The 22,357-nt window shown below is 32.2% G+C and overlaps 3 protein-coding genes across 3 annotated transcripts; all 3 read right to left on the bottom strand.

The window, feature by feature from the left end:
- Nucleotides 1-13,940: 13,940 nt before the first annotated feature.
- LOC129940531 (uncharacterized) lies at nt 13,941-15,943 on the bottom strand. Its single transcript, XM_056048900.1, has 3 exons — nt 15,574-15,943; nt 14,999-15,521; nt 13,941-14,945 (listed from the first exon to the last, which is right to left on the bottom strand). Exons 1-3 carry the CDS (start codon nt 15,912-15,914, stop codon nt 14,007-14,009), a joined length of 1,803 nt encoding a protein of 600 aa, XP_055904875.1. The 5' UTR covers nt 15,915-15,943; the 3' UTR covers nt 13,941-14,006.
- A 525-nt stretch (nt 15,944-16,468) lies between these two features.
- LOC129941176 (uncharacterized) lies at nt 16,469-18,806 on the bottom strand. The gene is made up of 3 exons (XM_056049743.1): nt 18,122-18,806; nt 17,472-17,991; nt 16,469-17,417 (listed from the first exon to the last, which is right to left on the bottom strand). Exons 1-3 carry the CDS (start codon nt 18,466-18,468, stop codon nt 16,479-16,481), a joined length of 1,806 nt encoding a protein of 601 aa, XP_055905718.1. The 5' UTR covers nt 18,469-18,806; the 3' UTR covers nt 16,469-16,478.
- Nucleotides 18,807-18,937: 131 nt separating this feature from the next.
- Nucleotides 18,938-20,767, bottom strand: LOC129948390 (uncharacterized). Its single transcript, XM_056059380.1, has 3 exons — nt 20,520-20,767; nt 19,937-20,465; nt 18,938-19,873 (listed from the first exon to the last, which is right to left on the bottom strand). The coding sequence occupies exons 1-3, from the start codon at nt 20,765-20,767 to the stop codon at nt 18,938-18,940; spliced, it is 1,713 nt and encodes a 570-aa protein (XP_055915355.1).
- Nucleotides 20,768-22,357: the final 1,590 nt, after the last annotated feature.

Raw genomic sequence — 22,357 nt, 5'->3', positions numbered from 1 at the left:
TATCGATCGATTTTCAATGCACTGTTCAATAATGATCCGCAGGGAGTTGATACATACATACAGGAGGATCCAGCGCGGAATCCTGCCTGTTCGGCATCGAGTGTGGCCTAAAGGTGTTCTTTGATGCGTTCCAGCTTGACTCTTGCTACTATTTTGGCAACGGCAAGTAGAACGCAAATTCCTCTCCAGTTTTCGTATTTTGTTAGATCTCCTTTTTTTGGTAGCTTGACGATAATTCCCTTCTTCCACTCATCGGAAAAGCTTTTGGGTGGCCCAACCTTTTTTTATGAATGGATAAAGCAGTTCGCTTGATTACGTTGACGCTCCATCTAAAAGCTCTGCGGAAATTCCATCAAGTCCTGCCACTTTATAGCCACTTACGAAGCTTTAATTACGGCAACGATCTCATCTTTACTGGGAGGTGCGGTGTGGATTTTGGAATTAGTTTGTTCAGGAGCTTCAGAAGGCATCGGCTGCACGTTATTTGCAAACATTCGGTTTAAATGCTCTTTCCACCTTCACGTCAACACGCACCCACAAAAATCTCTCTAGAAATCTTTTATGTAGACTATAGGGACCTTGAAACGTTGAGAATTGTCAAAATTTTCAATTCGACTAATGGGATCGATGCTTATAACCTCCTTGGAGAAGTTAATATTACATCTTATGTCTTTTTTTTTAAATCATTACCATCATCTTAATAACAATAACATTTGGTAAATTTTAAGATTGCTCTAACAAAATTACAATAGTGATTTTAAGAGAGAATATTTGGTGACATTGGTACATCATAAAAACATCTATATCAGTATTATTAATCAACTTAGTTAGATAAGTTTGCAATCAATTGTAAAAAGATTATAATGACGTGCAGAAAACTAAATGATCGATTTATTAATAAGCTATATATGTATGTTAAATTAAATTTTATCTGTATGATTTTAATTTTCGTATCTATATCCTTTTTTGAAGACTTGCGATTATACTATTTTTAGGTGTCATTCTAAAAAGGTAGTCGTACTACAGTTGATATTGAGTCTTCACAAAATTTCGTTTTCATATACAAAATTGAAAACTTAAACATTTTTGAATTTAAAAATGAAGTCATAATCGAAAAAATCCATCGATTTTAAATCTTAAATTGATTTCGATACTCGATTAAAATTCTAAAATTGTTTTGTAAAAACTAAGATCAAATTCCGGGTAAAAATTTGTAAAGGAAAAAATTCATTTTAAATAACTGAGCGTTTAATGAAAAACTGTCCCATCAAAGCGATATCGGAGTGTAGAGTTATAGAGACAAAATATAGATAATATAAACCAAACACACAAACCCAATGCAGAGCAATAACACACAACAAAAATATTTAAGTCGTCCTGTGGCGTTTCAACTATAAAGAAGCACCACTTTAAGTACAATTGCTGGGGCTTGAAATAAAAACAAAATCCAAAAAAAAAGAAACTGATTATCTTTGTGGGAAAATGAACCAAAAAAATGTTCAGAAAATTTATTTAACCAAGAGTTCCTTGGGTGGTTTTCACTTTTTTTCTCGTTCACTTCGTTTGCTTTCTTATAAAAACTTACAATTTTTTAAGTTACAGTTATAGCAAAATATTGTGAAAATTTATTCAACACTCGTCTCCAGCATCCCCCATCCCAACACCGCACCTACAGTACAAGCAGTATAGGATAAATGTATGTTGGATCCTTTTTTTTCATCTTGAGAAACTTTTTGCAGGTTAGGTTAGGAGATATACCAATCTAGAGATAAAGATACATATTATAACAACAATATCACCACATATGCTATATGGACATTGGAGAAGGAGATAACTTTGGGGGCAACCTGGCTAGGTTATCTGGACTGTAAAACCAAATGTCAGACCACAGAGCCGGAATGTGGACGGCCGAAATAGATTCACCTCCAAATCCAGCATCCAACATAAAAAAGGATGAGAGAATGGACAAAAAAAACAAGGACTTTTGATATTTCGAGTGCGGTCCGCTGGTATAGCGCCACACGCGAAACAAAACAGAAACACACACAACCAGCAGGACGACGAAAATTTATGTTGAAAAGCAAGTTGAGTCTGGATGAAATGGGGTTCTTGGGAGTCAAGAACAAGAGTAGCGAGTAGGTTTCCCACTGATGTTGGAATCGGAATCGGAACAGAGGTCCTGCCTTGTGACTTTAACAAAAAGAAAAACTCAATGTTTATGCAAAAGCATGAGATATTTTTTCCCATGGTTGAACTACTGGGCCGGTCCAGGGATGGTCGGCTCTGTGGCAGCGGTATTAACGCCAAACTCGCCTTTAGAGAGCCATGCCAAAGCTAAAGCTAAGGCAAATGAATTTTAATACGCAAAACATGCATATTTTTCCGCTCTAAGCTGGCAAAACCAAAAGCTTGTTGTTTCAAAGATATGTACATATTATAACCGAGAACCAACAACCATCATCACCATTTTCGTGCTCTGTTCTATACCCAACCGCAAAAGCATTGCAGATTTTTTTTGTATCCCTGCAACTTATGGAAAAAGGATTTTGTTTTTTTAGTTAGCCAGCGTGAAAGGCATATCAGTTTGGAATATAAACTTGGATAAAATATCTACTTTTCCCGTAAAAATCTGGAAAAAAGTGCTTGAGGTGAAAATAGTCAGTTGAAATTATTTTAAGGAAGTTTCTGATTTTTTTGGCGAATTAATTATGGTTAGGTCTTTTATGAAATAAATATAAAACTATATACTTTTATTTTTTGGCTCAGTAGATATAACTAAATTTAATTAAACGTTTTTAAAAAACTTTAGTTTCTCAACTTCTTACTGGACAATATATTAATGATGATTGTGGTACTAAAGTTGCATAAAAGCTTTTTGAATATTGGTTGTGGTAACAAATGTGGTTCTTAGAGATAATATTAGTTTGATGAGAATATTTCTAAACTAATTTGCTCCAATTTATCTCATCTAGATGTTGACGAAATTTGGTCAGTAAAATGTTCAAGTCATTTATGTAACAATTTTAACCCTGGATCGTTGTCCTTCGTCAAATCGATAGGCATTGTCGTGTTCAAGCTTTAGAAGTAGGTGTTTTTCAGATTTATGTTCGTCGAAGTGACGAAGGATAATGTTTGTGTGATTGATCTACTCCATAGTACCCTCATAGCTGACTCCGAGTTTTTCTAACATTTGTCCGTATGTCGCGTATTACGCGGCAAAAAATGTTCTTCAAGTGGATATGATCGCTTCATCATAGAAAAGTGATTTCTCAGAAAATCATCAAACACTGTTATATCCCATTATGTTAGAGATCAATTCATTACGGGTCCGTTGACTTTGTGGCATTCGCTGTGTTATATCTTCCGCCGTCTTGTTAATATCACAGCTTTCGCAAATCATTAATGGCTCTAAATCGGTCACATTTTTCAGGAAGTACAAACCAATTATTCCACTAACCCATAAACCACATCAAACAGTAAGTTTTGAGGATATCATGGCGTCTAAACTTACACTCGAATAAAATCATCGCTCCAAATATAGATGTTTTGTATGTTGCGTATTCATTCAACCAAAAATGAGATTAATAGCTGAACGAAATTCGCTTATAAGAACTAGAATCAACGCCAATCTAAAAGAGGCGGCTGGAAAAATGGCCACTAGTTAAAAAAGTGCTGCTAACTTTATATTTCAAACAGAAAAGCTCTAAAAAGGTGCAAAATTTCTGATTTTGAAACATTCTTTGATTGAACTAGCTGTCTCACTTATTAGCTTTATTATATTAGTAGTTTTCACTTTAGTAAAAATCACAAAATTTCTGTTTTTATTTTTTTCAGAAACCGTCGAAAACAATTAAAGGAAGTTACCAGCAAAGGATTCCAAAAAGTAAGAACATTTCTAGCTGTTAATAAGTTCTTTAAATTTTACATCAATATATAATTATAATTATAATTAATAATATTTTTTGTTAACGTGGATTCTGGAAATGTTTATTAAGTTATAGAAAAAGAGGTATCTAAACCCCTCGATAACAGATCTTATGTTTCTATATCCCAATTAATTGCAAACTTTGAATTATTTAAAAAAAAAATTAGTCTCAAAAATACCTTTACCAGCTACTTATCATATTTTGTCTGTGATGGCTGTAGCTGGCGTGTTTAACTGATGTTCAAAATTAAACAAAGGGCTGGAAATCAAAAATCAACCTGATGGACCGAAGCTTTGTTCTGTGAAAATTCTTTAATTTTGTATACCTCTACGAAGTCCCCGATCCATATTTGTCATCGAAAACTGAAATCAACATTCACCAATACAACAGTTGTTCCAACTTAACACTGGTTTGATATTTTAAGAGAAATACTTTGAAATATCCTTGATCCTAAAAAATATTTGTTTATTTTCTCAAAATAAAAAAAATAAACTGATCCAACTGCGACTTCTGTGCAGTTCTGTGAAGATAGAAACAAAAATTATAAAAACTCAACATGTGGTTGCAATTGGAATGACTGATGATGATCGACGACAACGAAGAAGACGATGGTAATGTGAAGAAGGATCTTTCCACTTGAGAAATAACTAAACAAAAAAATAAAGATATTTATTTCTAATGAGAGAAAATCTAGCAGAATTTGATCCTTTTATGAGAATTTAATATGTGAACCGAGAACCATTTAATAATCTCGAGCCATATGCTGTACCACTTGAAGAATACAAATACAAAAAAGGAAGCCTGCATTCCATTCAAGTAAAAGGATACGGATTGGTTCTGTAGGGTCTCAAGAGAAATCATAGATTTTCTATTAAAGAAAAGGTACCACAGAAAATATCCTTTAAAGAAACAAATTGCAAAATATTAGAAAAAGAAGAAAACCAAAAATATAATTATTATCCTTGAAAAAGATACATCCATCTATATATACATTATACATATAGCTTTTGACAGGTACTCGAGAGAGATACAAATCACATGCACAGCTAGCGAAGTTGGACTCTGAATACCTGTCGTTGAGTTCGTTATTTTTCCAGGGATTGCGGTAGCCCAGGATATACGATGATCGATGACCTTGTTGAGAGAAATCAGGATCAGCAGGAGGATTTCTTTTTTTTCTTTTTCTTTTGTTTTGTTTGTGTGGAAAACCAAACTAAAAATTTGTATTTTTCGATGAAGATGTCCATTTGACCGTTAACCATGACAGATCGATGATGGTTTGGTATTTTCAACACAGCAACATTTGTTATCCTTCAAATGAACTATACGCTCCATGGAAAATCTAACGTGAAAATTAATTTGATTCGGATTTTTGGGTTTTTATTTTCTATACCTACTCGCGTCTACTATATGTACGGTCTGATATATATGTCCTGATGCGCTGAAACCCGAGGAGTTCGATGGAAAATGTGTATATGTTTATTTGTTGACGTTTCTGCGGATGAAAATGACAGTTGTGTGAGATTGTGAGTGTTTATTTGTAATTGGAGGAGGAAATTGATTTGATTCGGTTTTTCATCTTAATTGTTGCACAAACATATTCCAACCCAACACTACCACGCACATGAAGTGTCCTTATTTGGAAATGGGTGACAACAATATAATGTGCATGCAGTTGTATTTAGGAACATTTTATATTGAATTTGTTGTTTGCTGATGGATGCCAGATTGATAGATGTCAGGTTAAAATAATTCATTTCATATGGAGGGATTCTGAGTTGATAAAAATAAAGGGTGACTTTCTCTTTCTATACGTTTCTGTGGCTGTGGCATGTCCATCAAGGCACAATTGTTAATGGTTTTAGATTTCGTCTGGATGGGATTTAAAACATGTGTTAGTATTTAGTTAGGCTGATATAATATCGATGCTTTTCAATAAGGAACATTATTGCATTTAATAAATAAATTGGGTGGCGCGACAGTCAGTCCGTTGAGAACCAAGGCCTAGTGACTTACAACTCTCAACCATTCCTGTGTGCGAGTAATGTTGTCAGGAATGGAGGGGACCTACAGTTTATATGCCGACTCCGAACGGCTAATTTTGAGAAAGCACTTTTTCATGACAATAGTTACTCTTGGAGAATTTGTCAATTCCTCGCAAGAGGCAGTACCCGTGAAAAGACTTTAGATGGCATAGGCAGGGATCGAACCCAAGACCTCTAGCATGACAGTCCAACGCACTAACCATCATGCCACGGGTACCATTGCATTTAATGACTGAAAAAGTGAAAAAAAATGGCCTGAAATTTCGAATATATTATATTTATGACATTCGTTGAATGCTAAGGCTAAGATTACAATATCGACTTAGATTTAAACTTTAAACTAACAAAATTTTAAGTACTTAAGGCAAAAATTTAATAAAGACCTTGCAGATTTGAGATTGTCTTTTGTATAGAGTTTATCAGCTTAGAGAATTTGTTGAAATTTGTTAAATTTTTTCCATTGATTAATTGGTTAAGAGACCAACAATTAAAAGAAAATTATGTGTCAGACAAAAGGCTCAACAATTTAGGAATAACCAGACAACTTCGCTATAAGACGATAGTTCGTAACCTTTTTTATAGACTGGCGTTATGTACGATTTTTTTTTATTTCTAAGATCTAAGACCATTAAACAAACTAGTTGAAAAGAAGAAACACAAGAAACACATTTTTTTAACATAAATGATGGTATTCTATCAAGACCAGGATTGAAACATTAATTTTGCTTTAAAGTTTTGACAAGTATAAAGGCTTCAGAAATACTAAAATAAATTTAAAAGTGAATTTGAAGTCAAACTCGATATGATTTTGAAATAAGTTACAAAATTCCCTACACATAAATTCAATGAAATAGTTAGAGAGGGATGTGGTAAAGGTCAAATATTCATCTATTTTCATTTTTAATACCATTTTTCTTACTTAAGTCAAAATATGGCATTCCATCTTTAAAACAGAACTTGTTTGTGTTTGAATTTTGTATCACACCATAATTTTAGTTGACCGATACCAATTCAATGATTGAAGATGAAAGTCACCAATAATACTGATTTCATTAGTTTGCTCAATTCCATCAAATATCGTTTCTGATATCCCTTTTTACGTAACTAAATGTAAATTTCACTTAAGTGTATACAATTGCATTAAATTCAGCAGAAAAGAGTATTATATAGGAACAGTATTTAAATCACTTAAGTTTCCCTTTTAACAAATTTGTACAGATACCTACCTTGAAGCTCTAATCTTCCGGATGTTAAAAGAATAGTTCACATTCAACTTTTGGTCATGATTTTCAGATAAACTTTTGTTTTTGTTTTTCAAATTTTTATTCAATCGAAGCTATGAAAAGAATAGTCTTCAGTTTTATTTTCCAGCTGCTGCAATAAATAAAACTTTTTATTACTGTGATGATATCAAAATTTTAGAATTATAATAAAAATACTCAATATTTTATTCAGAACTCTCAATTTCTTATCTTAAAAAAAGTCTTCAATCCCCCATACGATATGACTTTTGCTTCTTGTGTGTTTTATTTTTTCCCACATTAAGTTCAAACAAAAAAGTCCATATCAGCGAACCCTGTAGTATCTATTCATTCAATTCAAAACCATCAAAAAATACCCTCTGCCAGTGCAGTGGACTGGAGAGTACAGTAATTTTCAATCAAAATTCAAAAGTAATTCAAATTTTAATTTATGACCTCTTAAAACGGATCAATATGTTCTGAAAATTAAGAGCCGAAAGATCAACCACCAGTCGGAGATATTCATTAAAAACTCTAAAACAGGAGGAATCTTTATTATCCTCCATCAAATTCCCATTTCGACAAATTGAAAGGCAATAACTTTTCTATTTAATTAACCGATAATGATAATAATGATTAGGTTACTGAGGAGCTCAAGTAGTATCTAGTCTTTCTTTTTATTTTTTGTAAAACATTGTCCACACAAAAACAATAATCATTAAAATTAAACAGAAGACTTTTAGCCTTTATTTTAAGTGATTTTTTTCTTCATCTATAAAATCTGTTATCTTTTATATGGAAAATGTTAAACATACCACGAAGTGTAGTAGAACAGAAAGGAGGTATTTAAAAGTTTGAATTGATAACCCTATCATTTGGAGCACTCAATTTTTGGTTTTTCTTCCTTCAAATCTTCGAAATAAAAAAGAATTGAAAAATTAAAATAATTGAAATGTTTTCCATAAAATTAGAAGTAGTTTGGTTACCACATGTCTGAAGAAATTTCTTCGAATTAGTTTTAACTTATTAAGCGGTTAATCAAAATCCCATAAAAAACCAATTGAGTCTAAGGGAAAAATGTGGTGCTTGTGAAATTGTTTTTGAAAAAACTAGGGCTCTATTGTTTTAGTGTTACTGTCTTTTTTTTTGTCAATGAAGGCACATGCCTTATGAGTTTGCTTTTTGATATTCAACTATTCAAAGAAGTTTGCAGAATTGTTAAAAAGAAGTTATATTTTTTCCTTTTTTGTTGAAAATAAAATAATAATTAACTTATGTTCTTTTGACTTTATCGTCCTCTTATTGGTGTTTATTAAACCTGTATTATTCGAAAAACTTTTATGATAATATTATTCTTCTTAATAACTTATACTTAGATCTGAAAAAAGTTTATTTTATATGGTTCCACTATTTCACCACAATTATTCTGTTAAAAAAATACTGAACCGTTTTTCAGAATTAAGGAAAAATTAAACACTTTAACGACTTACATCTCGAAAACAACTTATATTATTGGTGTCGAATAACTTTTATGTAGGAAATTATGTCCAAACTATTATTATAAAGCTAAAGAGTTTGTTTGAACGTGCTTATCTCAGGAATTACTGGTCAGATTTGAAAAATTATTTCAGTGGTAGATAGTCACGCTAAGATTAATAACAGTACCATTACCAATAAAATCAAGGATTTCTTTGCCCTAGGAAGCCATGGGCCAAAAACAAATGTTTCACTTGCATTTAACGAGGGTTTAAACAATCAGCCTTTCTTAATTTATCACATTTAATAACTGTTTCGCTAAAACGAGTTCTGAAAACCAGATCTCAAAATTTTAATGCGAACACTTAAAAGTACCCAAGTTTTTCTACATCCATCTATATTATTCAATGTATATTTCCAAAATATTTTGTCCCGCGTTATCAATCTTTTTTAATAACTTTACAAAATAGTGGATTTCAATTTACCATTTCCTATCAAATCGCAAATTTAGTTGATTAATTCTGGATTTGTTTTTTTTTTTTTTTCAAAAAATATCTTTAACTACGTCTTATATATATTATTACATAAAACTGATCTTTCTGAGACAATTTTAAAATTGTTGTAGTTCATTGAAATAATAAATGTTTTATCCAGTATTTACTTGTTTGGTACAGAATTTACGGAATACAAAATCTAAGTGGTTAGATAGTCTATTTAATTTTAATTTTCAAAATGTCATGGTGTTATACAAATTTAAACTTATGAAGGTTCCATTTCCAGTTTGTTATTTGAATCATTAAAAGTGTTTTTCGGGATTTCTTGATGTTACGCAAGAAGGATTTCAGCCAGAAACTGGTTACAAATGCTTGAATTAACGTAAGACGTTAATATGAATCATAAAATTTGTCTCAATTATTTTCCAAAGATTAAATAAATACTTAGAGAGCCAGATCCGTTAGAGAACAAAAATCCGTTAAACCAAATCCAAAATGAAATTTTGACTTAATACCTTTCTGCCTACTGCCAAAGAATGTTTTTTAATGTTCTATCATTTCATTATTGAATTAAATTCCTTTATGGATTAAAATAATGGGTTGTAGAGCAAATTTTTTGTGTTGATTCTGTACTCAAACTAAAAAAAAAACGTTTCCAACTTTACAATTTCTTCTCTTTAAAACTTGATTTGATAATCGACTGCTAATCCGTTATAGGAAACAAAATAGCTTGAAAACCTTTTTGTGTTTTTCAGTTAATAACAGTTTTAGTGGGAATGCTTCATCAATTTGTAAATTTTTAACTTGCCATAAGTTTGGAATACATTTGTTTGGCAAATAAAATTTGTCTTGCATATAATAAATAACAAGATATGCTGAAAGGGCGTTGAAACAAATCCCCTTATTGTTTTTTATAACATTAATTTTAAATAAATTGCAAAATTTGGATGACCCAAATATCTTTCAAAGCAATAATGCTATTAGCTAACTTACTATCTAACTAATTATTGTATCTTATAAAAAAATTATGTTTTAAGTAAATTAAAATTTTCAGGAAAATCCTACAGTCAGTTTTTTTTTTGTAAAATATAAGAATTTACATGAAATACTTCACAAAATTAGTAAAAAATGATGTTCAATTCAAATATCTCGAGAATAAATTAAGTTATTGACTTCAAAATGTTCTGTAATTGGCATTTTTTCCTAAGAAATTAAAACTTTCAAAAGCAACTTGGTAAATATTAGTTTTCGACTAAAAAAGTCGCCAACAAAAAAAAGTATTGAAATCTGATTTATTTTATCACTTTCTTTTTTTTTTGGTTTTTAGAAAAAATGTATTCTAAACTAGAACCTTTTAGAATAAATTAAAAAATTGATAAGAAATAGTTTAAGCATTATTAGAACAAAGAAAGATATTGACTTGAATTTGTATTCTTTTTTATTTTATGAAAATTACACCCTCTTTTTTGAAAAATAAGTGATATGATGAAAACCTTTAAACTGATTATTAAAGTATTAGAGGATTGGTTTTTTGAAAAATAAATTTAAAATAGCTTTACGGTCTAAGTTTCGTCCCGGTATTCTAACTCGGACTCATCAGTTAATAATAGTTAATAATTAGTAAATTTTTTAGGTATATAGAATTTTTATTATAGATATGCTAAATTTGGAAAGTGTTCATGTATTTTAATAAAAATACAACTTCATGAATTTATAATTTTTTGGTTCAAAATAAACAAGGTTGTATCTCAAAATCCTGACTTGATGCCTGGATTTTGAAGTCAAATTCGAACTAAGGTCATCAAAAACCTAACAAAAAGTATATTGTAATTGCCAGTACGCGCAACCTAGTTGACAAGTATAATAATAACTTTCAAGGGGCCAGCTGTAGCTATCATTGAAAACGACCCAAAATCGTTCGAGCTATAATTTGAATCGATATTTGATGTTGTTTCTTTTTGATTAGAAATCAAAATTATAAACTGATTGATCGGCTATCACACAAAGAATTTATTTTGGAAAAACAAAAAAGTTTAATTACGGATTTACTCATCTCTAAAAATGTATTTTTCTATTTTCCGAGCGGAAATTCATTTTCCTGAATAGCTGATACTTTTATGTTCAAAAGTGGAACGAATCGTTCAACTGATTTTTGTTGAAATTTCACACAATTCCAATGACAGATTTCTGTCAGTAAAATTTTTCGAAGGATTTAAATCAGGAAATCTTTTTCAATGACAGAATTTTTTAATGATAGCTATAAACGACCTGTCAATCAAATTCCAATGTTTGTTTTGAATTATGGAAACCAATGATGACTATAACTCGCGCCAAAATCAAAAATCAGCTTACCATTAATTCGTTTTCCGTTTGCATCATAACAAAATTACTAATCAAAATCAGGATTTTCTCAAAATTTGATTTTATTCATTTCCATTTTGTGAAGGTATTGATATTTCTATCTTGGTCGACTCGACACCGTAAGTCTCTTCGATTTCCACTTACCTAAAATCAGCCTCGTAAGCTGTTATTTTATAAAACAAAATAGAATCCCAAATCTATTTCTACGAATCCATTACTTGCCCTAATCCTTTATCACCGCAACAAAATAAGTACCTACAATATAAAACGACTTGGTTAGTGAATGTCACAGAAAGATATTTGAGTGTTTGTTGGCCTTCTTGAACTTGTCATTATAACTCACCGCTCTGTCGAGTGTAAATTTTACTCGAACTTAACTGACAGTTCTTGGGATGGTTTTGCGGCTCCCATACCCATTGTATTAGAACTACCCACCTCCTCTCATTTTATACATATCTCTCCATATCACCGACGGCGGCCGGCGCTGCCGCCGGAACCAAACAATAGTTTTTTTGAACATAAACAGAACTCTCTATTTCTTTACTTTAAAGCCAATGCCGCTGCCGAAGTCGATTCTAGATACTTTCATTCAATCTGATATTTCTACTGCGCCTTCTGGAGGCGTCGACAATGCTACGCGACGAACGGGAGTGATGGGGTATGCAAAGTGTGGCCTAGCTCAGGGCAGCGCGGTAATTTAGAAAAATTTATATTTACTTTGTTTGTGTTTCTATTTTTATTTATATATCTTCAGAGAACAGAGAAATAGAATTGGGTATTGTTGTACACGAGCCAAAGTCACGTCAACTTGACAGATGAGCATCGTAAATATTCCAATTAAATAAAGTTATTTGGATTGTTTTTAATTGACGGACAGAAAATTGTTTGTTATGTTTTTGTTTAAATTTTGTCTTTTTCTAAAAGACAACAACTTTGAATGAAATTTGCCAATTGTCATTTTAAAAATAGAGTGATCATCTTCATTTTGCATTTTTTCGTCATGATTCAGTGACTTTTCTTCCGGGACAACTGTTGTAGTGCTAAGTGGATTTAGGGCCATGTATGTAAGAGCTCTCTTAAATGTCAGAAGAAGTGTTTTACTGCTCGTTCGAAAGCAATGAGCACCTTTCATCGAGGGGTCACTTTGTGGAAGATTGATGGTTCCTTTGTTCGTTTTCCCTCCTTTTGCGATCGTTGTCAACTGATATACCTATAGGAGTCCCTTAAGTTTTGTATGGTTTCATTTTGACTCCGACATTGGCTCGAACCACAAAAGACATATTATCCGACCTTCCCGCCATACTTCGGGAAACAGGTGTTAAAAGTTGGGGCGGTTATCTTACTTCTTATGCACCGACAATAACAACGACGAAGACGTTGACGACGAGTGTTACATGAAGTTCTCATGCTTGCTTGTCAGCTCTTTTTTTCGTGTGGTCGCCGCCATCACTGAGCCTTAGCCTGAGCCTGAACCCTTAGTTCCATTGACAGCTTAACAAAATGGAGTGCAGCCATGCACGCGATTTCTGTAGAATTCCTCAAGTTATCGTATGTGTTGTATAGGCTCGCTTGGTTGCGTTTTGAAGTTAAAAGTTAACGCCTACTTCCTCGCTTCGCACAGCCAATTCGATTTAAAAAAAGGGCAGAAACCCGGAATGGGAAGGATATATTTACATAAATTTCAATTTGAATAACCCTTTTTTATTTTTATTCTTGTGCTGCTGCTGCTGCTGATTTCTTGGATGATGGTGTGCTCCTTTTTGTTTAACATCAGAAAAAAGAAAATGTTTATGTTTGGATTTTAAATTATTTTGTATCGCAATGTGGTGTGGTATGTGCGATTGCTATCACATCATCGAGGGGGTTGAGTTTAAGTGAATGCTGGCTTGAGTACACAATACCTAGAGTGCGAGTAAGTAAGTACCTACAGATGGTACAATAAGAATAAGTTGCTTTGTGAGAACTCGCCTCTTTTCAACATGCAATGGCAAAATAATTGCTCTTTTCGAAATAACATTCCATAAATAACAATTTAATTCGGAGATATAAATTCCAGAATGTTATGCGATGAAGTTTGATTCCCTTTAAAGTTTCAATAGATGGATATCTCCCTTATACAAGGTTTATCTTAGATCTATGTATTGGAAGGTGTGTTGTTATTTATGTTCTTAGTATCAAAAACTGAGAATAATTTAAGAAGAATGCAGGTTGTATTTAAACAAGCTCCTTCCGTCAACCGACCCATTTTTATAAATCTAAGTAAAATTTAAAAAAAGTCAAAGAATGTCTTCAAATTTAAATTCTTATGTATTGAAATATTGTTAATAATTACTTTCTTATGCTAACCAAGATTGTAAACAAAATTGAACTTCAACTTTCAGGAAAAACCGATTTCAAACTTTCTTTTCTCTTCCAAACTCTTTAATCTTTTCTTTTAAGACATTTTATAAAATTGACAACTTTTTAGTGAATGTAGTCCATAAGTTTTTTCAAAGCTTGATTCTTCACCGAAAAGAGTTCCATAAAAAACACTGAAATTCCCATCCCCATCAATCCTCCCAGCAATTGAAATGCTCCCGACAGTTTACTCAGTGACATAATATTCACATCCTTCCCCAAATTTTTCTTTTGCTTCTTTGTTAAATGTTTATTCTTTCCCGGTTTCTCATAGAATTTCTTCAAGTGCCCAAAATACTTCAATTGTTTTATTCGTCGATTCAATTCAATGGTTAAGAAGGAGAACTTTGGCAGGTACATGCAAAGAATATTTTGTACAATGGGCTTTTTGATTGTGATGAAATGTCTATACTTTGCTTCTTCACTTCGATTTCCACTAAATAATTCACCCAGAACTAGTAAGGCATTCTGTCCTTCGCTGCGATTGAATTCTTCTATGAGTTTTGATAGTGAAACATCAACAAATACAAATCGATCAGAGAAATTGGTAAATTGTTTCAGAGCAGTGTAGTATGTCGAACGGGCTATGATCTTATAGCCTTGAGCTAGAGCTTCTTCTAGACTTTCAGGAAGTTCTCTGCGAGGGCTATTGTGAAGAAATTTGAAAATTGAACCTTCGTAAGAACTTTGCAGAATGAGAATGCTGAAGAGCCAAGTGAGTATGTGGAATCTTGCTGAAGATTTTTCCAAAGTGGCCATTTCAATGGAATTTCGCTTCCAGAAGACTTTTCCAATCCACTTGGCCATCAATAGTATCAAGAGTGTGAACCAAGTATAGCGATCGAAAGGAAGTAGTAGAATTTCTAAAGAACTGTAGGGTTTTGGAATTTTTACAATAAGTCTCATGTATGTTGTGAAATAATCGGTTGTCGAGGAAAATCTTGCCATTCTGTGAACTGAACAAAATGATCCACCCAATGATAAATCTCCAATACCATCTTCCATCTTAAAATAAAAGAAAAATGTATTCTAAGGCAGAATTCTGTTTGAAAACTTACCATTTTAAAAGCTCCATTCACAATACCATGGGGACTTGTTTTTCCAGTACCACCTTCCGATAAAATTGCTTTGACTGAGAAATTCATAATACCAGATAGTGTCCTCAAATAATATCCATCGATTCCCAATATTTTATCACCATCAATAATTGAAAATGGAGGTTCTTCGGATAGAACAACCAACAAAGGGCATTGCCAGAAATTATTCAATTTCAATGGAAAAGTTTGGTAATCATAAAATTCCAGACTTCCATTGATAAAGCGATTGTGAACAACTGGTAAGTAGCTTCTGCAGCTTTTTTGTGTAAATGGAAAGTAAGTATAAGCTGTAATTATGTCTTCATCTTTTTCTTCAACAAGAACATTAAGATTTACTATGAAGTTTTTCAAACAAAAGTACATAATTTGTTCGAGAAAAGTTTGGAGTTTGTAAAATGAAACCTCCCGCGAGAGAACGATGTAGTAGAATTCATTTTCAGCTGATGGTTGATGATCGTCTAGACGTTGTTTAGATATCAGAAGTCTGTAAGAGAAAATTTAAAATGGAATTGTTCTTGAGTTCAAAAAAAAATTACCTCAATGACTCGAAAGTATCAACAAATAGCACTCTAGCATACAAATCAAATTTGGATCGATTTCTTAAATCGCTATCTCTTAATTCAATTAAAATATTTCTCTCATCCACTGTTGCCAAAAATCCACCAATTGTATCCCCAAAATTCCATTTCGCAACTTTCGATTCAGTTTCCACACTTATTTGAATAGTCATCGTGTAAACCACTAAATCGTTTAAAATCAGTTTCTTGAGGAATTCACTCATTTTATTTTCCTCGGAAAAACTCAATTCAAAACTACAACTGTTAGGAGTAATGATTGTTATCAAAATGAGCAGGCCCAGTCCGAAGGATTGTTTCATTGCCTTTAAGTTTCTACTTTGAACTGAACTTTCAGTTTATGAAAACCTAAACGTTAGCAGTGTAAAATTCCTGCAGTCAGTAGTTTTGTATTTAAAAATTAATGACGTAGAGATAGAGCCTAGCAATTTGTCTTGTTTTATGACAAGTTTGCTGTGATTAAACATACCAGACAGTATCATAAAACAGAAATATCCTTGATGACCTTGATATTTTTTAAAAGTCAATGTGTGGTCAAAGTTTAAATAGGTAACGAGTGGAAAACTACAAAATAGGGTGGTACAGTTAGAACACAGGGGTCAGATATAATCTTTTTTAAAACTATGACTTTAAAAATTGGATGTTTTAAAAAGGCTAGCTGGAACCAGGACTATCTTGGCAATATGTCTATTGACCTCACCTTTTTTACATAATTACTGAGTTTAATCTCGGACAAAATGGGTTTCGAAACTTACGTTCCATAGAATTATTTTTCAAATGCAACAAAAACCTTTCAATCAATTGAAGATGTTTATTAAAACGTAACGCTATTTAGTTAATGAACAGTTCGTAATACATTTTTAAAATCAATGAACAAGTTCCACAAACTTCCGAAGAGTTCGATTCTGCACCGAAAACAGTTCCACGAAAAACACCAATACTCCCAAGCTCATAAAAACTCCCAACAATTGAAACGCCCCCGACAGCTTACTCAGTGAAATAATATTAACATCTTTTCCAATGTTCCTCACCTTCTTATTTGAAAACTTCATTTTTGATGGCTTATCATAGAACTTCTTCAAATGTCCAAAATATTTTAATTGTTTTATTCGACGATTCAATTCATTTGTTAAATATGAGAATTTCGGCAAATACATGCAAAGAATATTCTGTATGAGAGGATTTTTCACGGTGATGAAATTGCTATACTTTAATTCTTGAGTTTTGTTTGAATTCATCAAGAGTTCACCCAGAATGACCAATGCATACTTCCCATCACTAATATTGAATTCTTCAATCAAGTTTGCCAATGAAGCATCAACAAACATGAATTGATCCGAAAAATCACTGAATTCTTTCAAAGCTGTGTAGTAACTTGATTTGGCTATAATTTTATAGCCTTTAGCAAGGGCTTCTTCAAGATCGGAAGGAATTTCTCTACGTGGACTATTGTGAAGAAATTTAAAAATTGAACCTTCATAGGAACTTTGCAGAATGAGAATGCTGAAAAGCCAAGTGAGTATGTGAAATCTGGCTGAAGACTCATCAATACTCGCCATTTCCATAGAATTTCTCTTCCAAAAGACATTACCAATCCATTTGGCCAGCAAAAGCGTTAATAAAGTAAACCAGGTGTAGCAATCAAATGGTAAAAGCAGGATCTCTAAGGAACTGTACGGTTTTGGAAATTTAACGACAATTTTAAGATACGTCGTAAAATAGTCTGTTGTTGAGGAAAATCGTGACATTCTATGTACATCGCAGAAAGATCCTCCCAACGAAAAATCTCCAATACCATCGTTCATCTGAAATTTACTAGATTCACTAAATCAACAAACAAACGTATTCTATCTACTTACCATTTTAAAAACTCCATTTATTGTTCCATTGGGACTTGTTCTACCCGTTTCTTCAGACAAAATTGCATTGATCGAAAAATTCATCATATTAGCAAGTGTGTTCAAGTACCATCCGTCTATTCCTGATATCTTATTATCTTCAACAATTATAAACGGAGGTTCTTCAGAAAACACAACAAACAGAGGACACTGCCAAAAGTTGTTGAGTTTAGCAGGAAAAGTTTGATAATTTTCAAACTGAAGACTTCCATTGATGAAGCGATTGTGAACTATTGGTGAATGACTTCTACAACTCTTATAAGTAAATGGATAGAAGGTATATGCGGTTATGATATCTTGATTTGCCTGTTCAACAAGAACATTAAGATTAATTATGAAGTTTCTTAAACATAAATGCATTATTTGTTCGAGAAATGTGTGGTAGTTGCGAAGTGAGATTTCCGGTGGCAGAATTATGTAGTATAACTGATTTTCAACTGAAAGGTGCTGATCATGAAGACGTTCCTTGACTATTAGATTTCTGAAAACGGATTTAATTGGAAGAATTTTTTTAAATAAAAGCTTTGAATGGTTTGAAGAAGTCTTGTAAGTTAATAAATCATCAAATATTTTTCCACTGTTGGATTTGCACAAAAATGTGTGTACTTTACCTTAATGACTTAAAAGTATCAACAAACAGAATTCTAGCATGTAAATCAAATGTTGTCCTCTTCTTTATATCGGCATCTCTCAATTCCAACATAATACGCTTATTTTTTGATTGATAAACCGTGGACAGAAATTGACCAATTGTATCACCAAAATTCCACTTTGTCAATTTTGATTCAGTTTCAACACTTACTCGAACAGTTACCGTGTTAAGCATTATATCGTTATAAATAAGTTCTTTGAGAAATTCACTCATCTTACTTTCCTTTGGTGAGACCAATGCCAAGCTTGTGTTGGATTGTACAATTTTAATAACAAGAAGTAAGCATATTCCGTGGAAATGTTTCATTGCCTTTAAGTTTCTACTGCAGACTAAATTATTTTGTGAGAAAATTGAAGCCTTAATTGTTACTTTTTTGCAGTCCAGTATAGTTCAAATATTTATGAGTTTGTGGTTCATAGTAATTTATCTTACTCTGTGTCATTGGAAGTAAATTTATTTGTGATAAAATAGAAATTAGTGACTAGACAGTGTGGTAAAATTGAATGTTCTTGTGTTTAAGTTTCGAAAATCAAGAATAGGGTGATTCTAATAATTTTAAGTATGTTTGGGAACTTAAAATTCTGCAAATTTGTCAATCAATAATTTGTAGTTGATGTGAAAAATTACTTATTTTTTCACGTGAACTTTTTTTTTATTTTTACTGCTGATACAAAAACCTCTTGTAAATTTTATTTCGGTAATTTTTTATGAAATCATATTTTATAAAAAGATCAATATTCTTCTCAGAATTTATTACATTTTCTGAGCTTAAAATCTAATGAACAAGTTCCACAAATCTCTTAAAAGATCTATTTTGAACTGAAATGAGTTCCACAAAAAACACCGACACTTCCAAACTCATAAAAAGTGCCAACAACTGAAATGCTCCTAACAACTTACTGAGTGATATAATATTCACATCTTTGCCAACGTTTCTCTTCTTTTTATTATTTATAAGCTTCTTTATTGGCTTTTCATAAAATCTCTTCAAGTGTCCAAAATATTTGAATTGCTTAAGTCGACGATTAAATTCATTGGTTAAATACGAGAACTTTGGTAAGTAAATGCAAACAATATTTTGTAAAAGTGGATTTTTCACGGTGATAAATTGTCTATATTTTGCTTCTTCACTTGTATTTTTGCTAAGCAGTTCACCAAATATAACCAAAGCATATTTTCCCTCTTTACGATTGAATTCTTCAATAAGCTTTGGCTGTGAAGCATCAATGAAAATAAATCGATCTGAAAAATCACTGATTTGTTTTAAAGCTGTGTAGTATGTGGATTTGGCTATGATTGTGTATCCATCAGCAAGTGCTTCTTCTAAGCTAGAAGGCAGTTCTCTTCTTGGGTTGTTATGGAGAAATTTGAAAATTGAACCTTCGTAGGAGCTTTGTAGGATGAGAATGCTGAAGAGCCAAGTAAATATGTGAAATCTTGCAGAGGATTTCTCGAAGCTTGCCATTTCGATAGAATTCCTTTTCCAGAAAAGGTTACCAATCCATTTAGCAATCAAGATTAGCAGAAGTGTGAACCAGGTATAATGGTCAAATGGCAATAGTAAGATCTCTAGAGAACTGTACGGCTTGGGAAATTTTACAATAATTTTGAGATATGTTGTGAAATAGTCGGTTGTCGAGGAAAATTGTGACATTCGGAAAACGTCACAGAAAGATCCGCCCAAAGAGAAGTCTCCAAAGCCTTCATTCATCTGAAGTTTTAAAATTATGGATTAATATTTTATATAAAGCAGAATTTCTTACTACAGTCTTACCATTTTAAAAACTCCATTAACGGTTCCATTGGTTGGGCTAGTTTTTCCCGCCGTATCTTCAGACAAAATGGCGTTGATTGAAAAATTCATCACCCCAGCTAGAGTGTTAAGATACCATCCATCAATTCCTGATATTTCACCATCTTCAACAACTATAAACGGAGGTTCTTCGGATATAGCTACCACCAGAGGGCACTGCCAGAAGTTATTAAATTTCGAGGGAAAAGTTTGGTGATCATTAAACTGAATTTTCCCATCTATGAGGCGATTTTGAACGATTGGTGAATAGTCTCTACAACTTTTTTGTGTAAATGGATAGTATGTGTAAGCTGTTATAATATCTTCCCTTTCGTTTTCAACAAGAACGTTAAGATTAACTATAAAGTTTTTCGAACAAAAATACATGACCTGTTCGAGGAAGGTTTGGTCAACCGCCAAACCTGATACTTCTGTTGGGAGAATTATGTAGTAAAGTTGATTTTCAGCTGATATATCATGGTCGAAAAGACGTTGCTTTGTAATCAATTTTCTGAAAAAGAAACCAATTTGTTCTTAATTAGAAGTCTTAAGTGTATGAATTTACCTCAGTGACTCAAAGGTATCAATAAACAAGACCCTGGCGTGTAAGTCAAAAGATGATCGTTTCTTTTGCTCAATATTTTTCAATTCAATTAAAATATTCATTTCTTTATCTATCATTGCTAAAAACTGACTTAGTATATCACCAAACTTCCATTTCTGAAGTTTAGTTTCAGTTTCAATACTTATTTGAAGAGTTTCCGTATAAGCCATCAAATCTTTATCAATTAATTTCTTGAGAAAATCACTCATCTTATTTTGTCTTAAAACAACCAATTCCAACCCTTCGCAGGAATTTATGATTTTAATAATAAAAATAACTAAACTTATTCCGATGATAAAGTTCATTTTCTGTAAGTTTCAAAGTTAAACTCAAAATGCGACCAGTAAGCCCCGCAAAAAAACTACGTTTGATTTAAAAAGTTTTCTATACTCATTCAAGGTTTTTTAAATATTTATGACGTTAAGAGTCTTTTTTTTTGCTGTTAGTTGGGTGTAAATTGATATCATAAAATGATTTTCCTGATTTTTGAAGGGCAAACTATCGAGTTCAAAGTTTAAATAGGGTGATTCAGTTGAAGGACAATAAATGGAATAAATAAATACAAAGTGTTACATTTCAAGACAAAAATCTATTTTATACTAAATTTGTATTTTATAATTTGTATACGATCAACAATTTGTATTATGCTTTTTGTTTGTTTGCTTGTTTGAATGCACTAATCTCAGGAACAACTGGTCCGATTTAGGAAATTCTTTCAGTGTTAGAAGGCTAAAGCCTATCTTACATTATGGTATTAATATAAGCTGAGAACCAATAGTGAACTTTTTAAAATCGAAAATGTTGTCCCTTTTTGAGAGCTTCCACTTCGTGTGTGGCGGAAATGAGTAAAGGTTTGCTAAAGCAATGTACAACTGAATTGTTCCACTTTAATAATAAAAAAAAATGTCACAACGCCCAAATAAATGGTTTCCCTGCTCACAGTTCTAGCACCTATCATTATGGCGTACAAACAGTGAAGGACTTGCACCTACCTCACTTCCTATAGTGAGCCAAAATAGGGGGTTACAGAGGGTAGCATGCCATAATGATAGATGTTGTTAGCACTGTAAGCAAGCAAACCATTTCATTTTATTTCACTTCTAAAATGGTTTTATTTCACTTTCTGAAAGTGATCAAGCATATTTGCTACGATTTTTTGACGTTCCTAGTTTTTTAGCTCTCTGACATTTTTTTAATTTTAATTTTGCGGTTGGGGGATCAACCTCAAAACTTACAATGTCTAAGTGCCCCAAAAAAAACAAACTTGTCATCTTTTTGGCAATACTTCAATAAGTAATTTAGGCAATATGGCATTGATTTTGGGGTCTTCTGCATTTTATTTTGAGAAAGAGTTTGATCGATAGAACCATTTTTGGACGATATGAAATTTTTAATATCTTGGCGTTATTTTATTGGGCAATAAGAATTTTTCTTTTTGTTTACATAGAATTTCATAAAACCCAAAAACTGCTTTGTTTTGAAATCCTGCGATAATTATTTTGTCAATATTTTATGGTGATTAGTTCTTACATAGTTTTTCTTTAATAAAACTTCATTGTGTATTTGAAATGGGTTTAAAAGTTAATTTCAGACCCAAGTTAATTGAATTATTTTAGCTCACCCGACTGAAAAGTTATGACTCCAACCAAGCTATAATTTTGCATATAATTTCCCGTGAAATTTCCTATTCTTATAAAATAAAAAATAATGCGGCATTAGAAAAAATTAGAGAAAACAAATTATCCTCACTCTTTCAGATGAGAAATTATGATGTTTTTCTACTATGACGAACCATTAAG

This window comes from Eupeodes corollae, chromosome 1 (genome assembly GCF_945859685.1).
Source record: "Eupeodes corollae chromosome 1, idEupCoro1.1, whole genome shotgun sequence".
NCBI lineage: Eukaryota > Metazoa > Arthropoda > Insecta > Diptera > Syrphidae > Eupeodes > Eupeodes corollae.
This window is presented reverse-complemented; position numbering and strand designations above follow the sequence as displayed.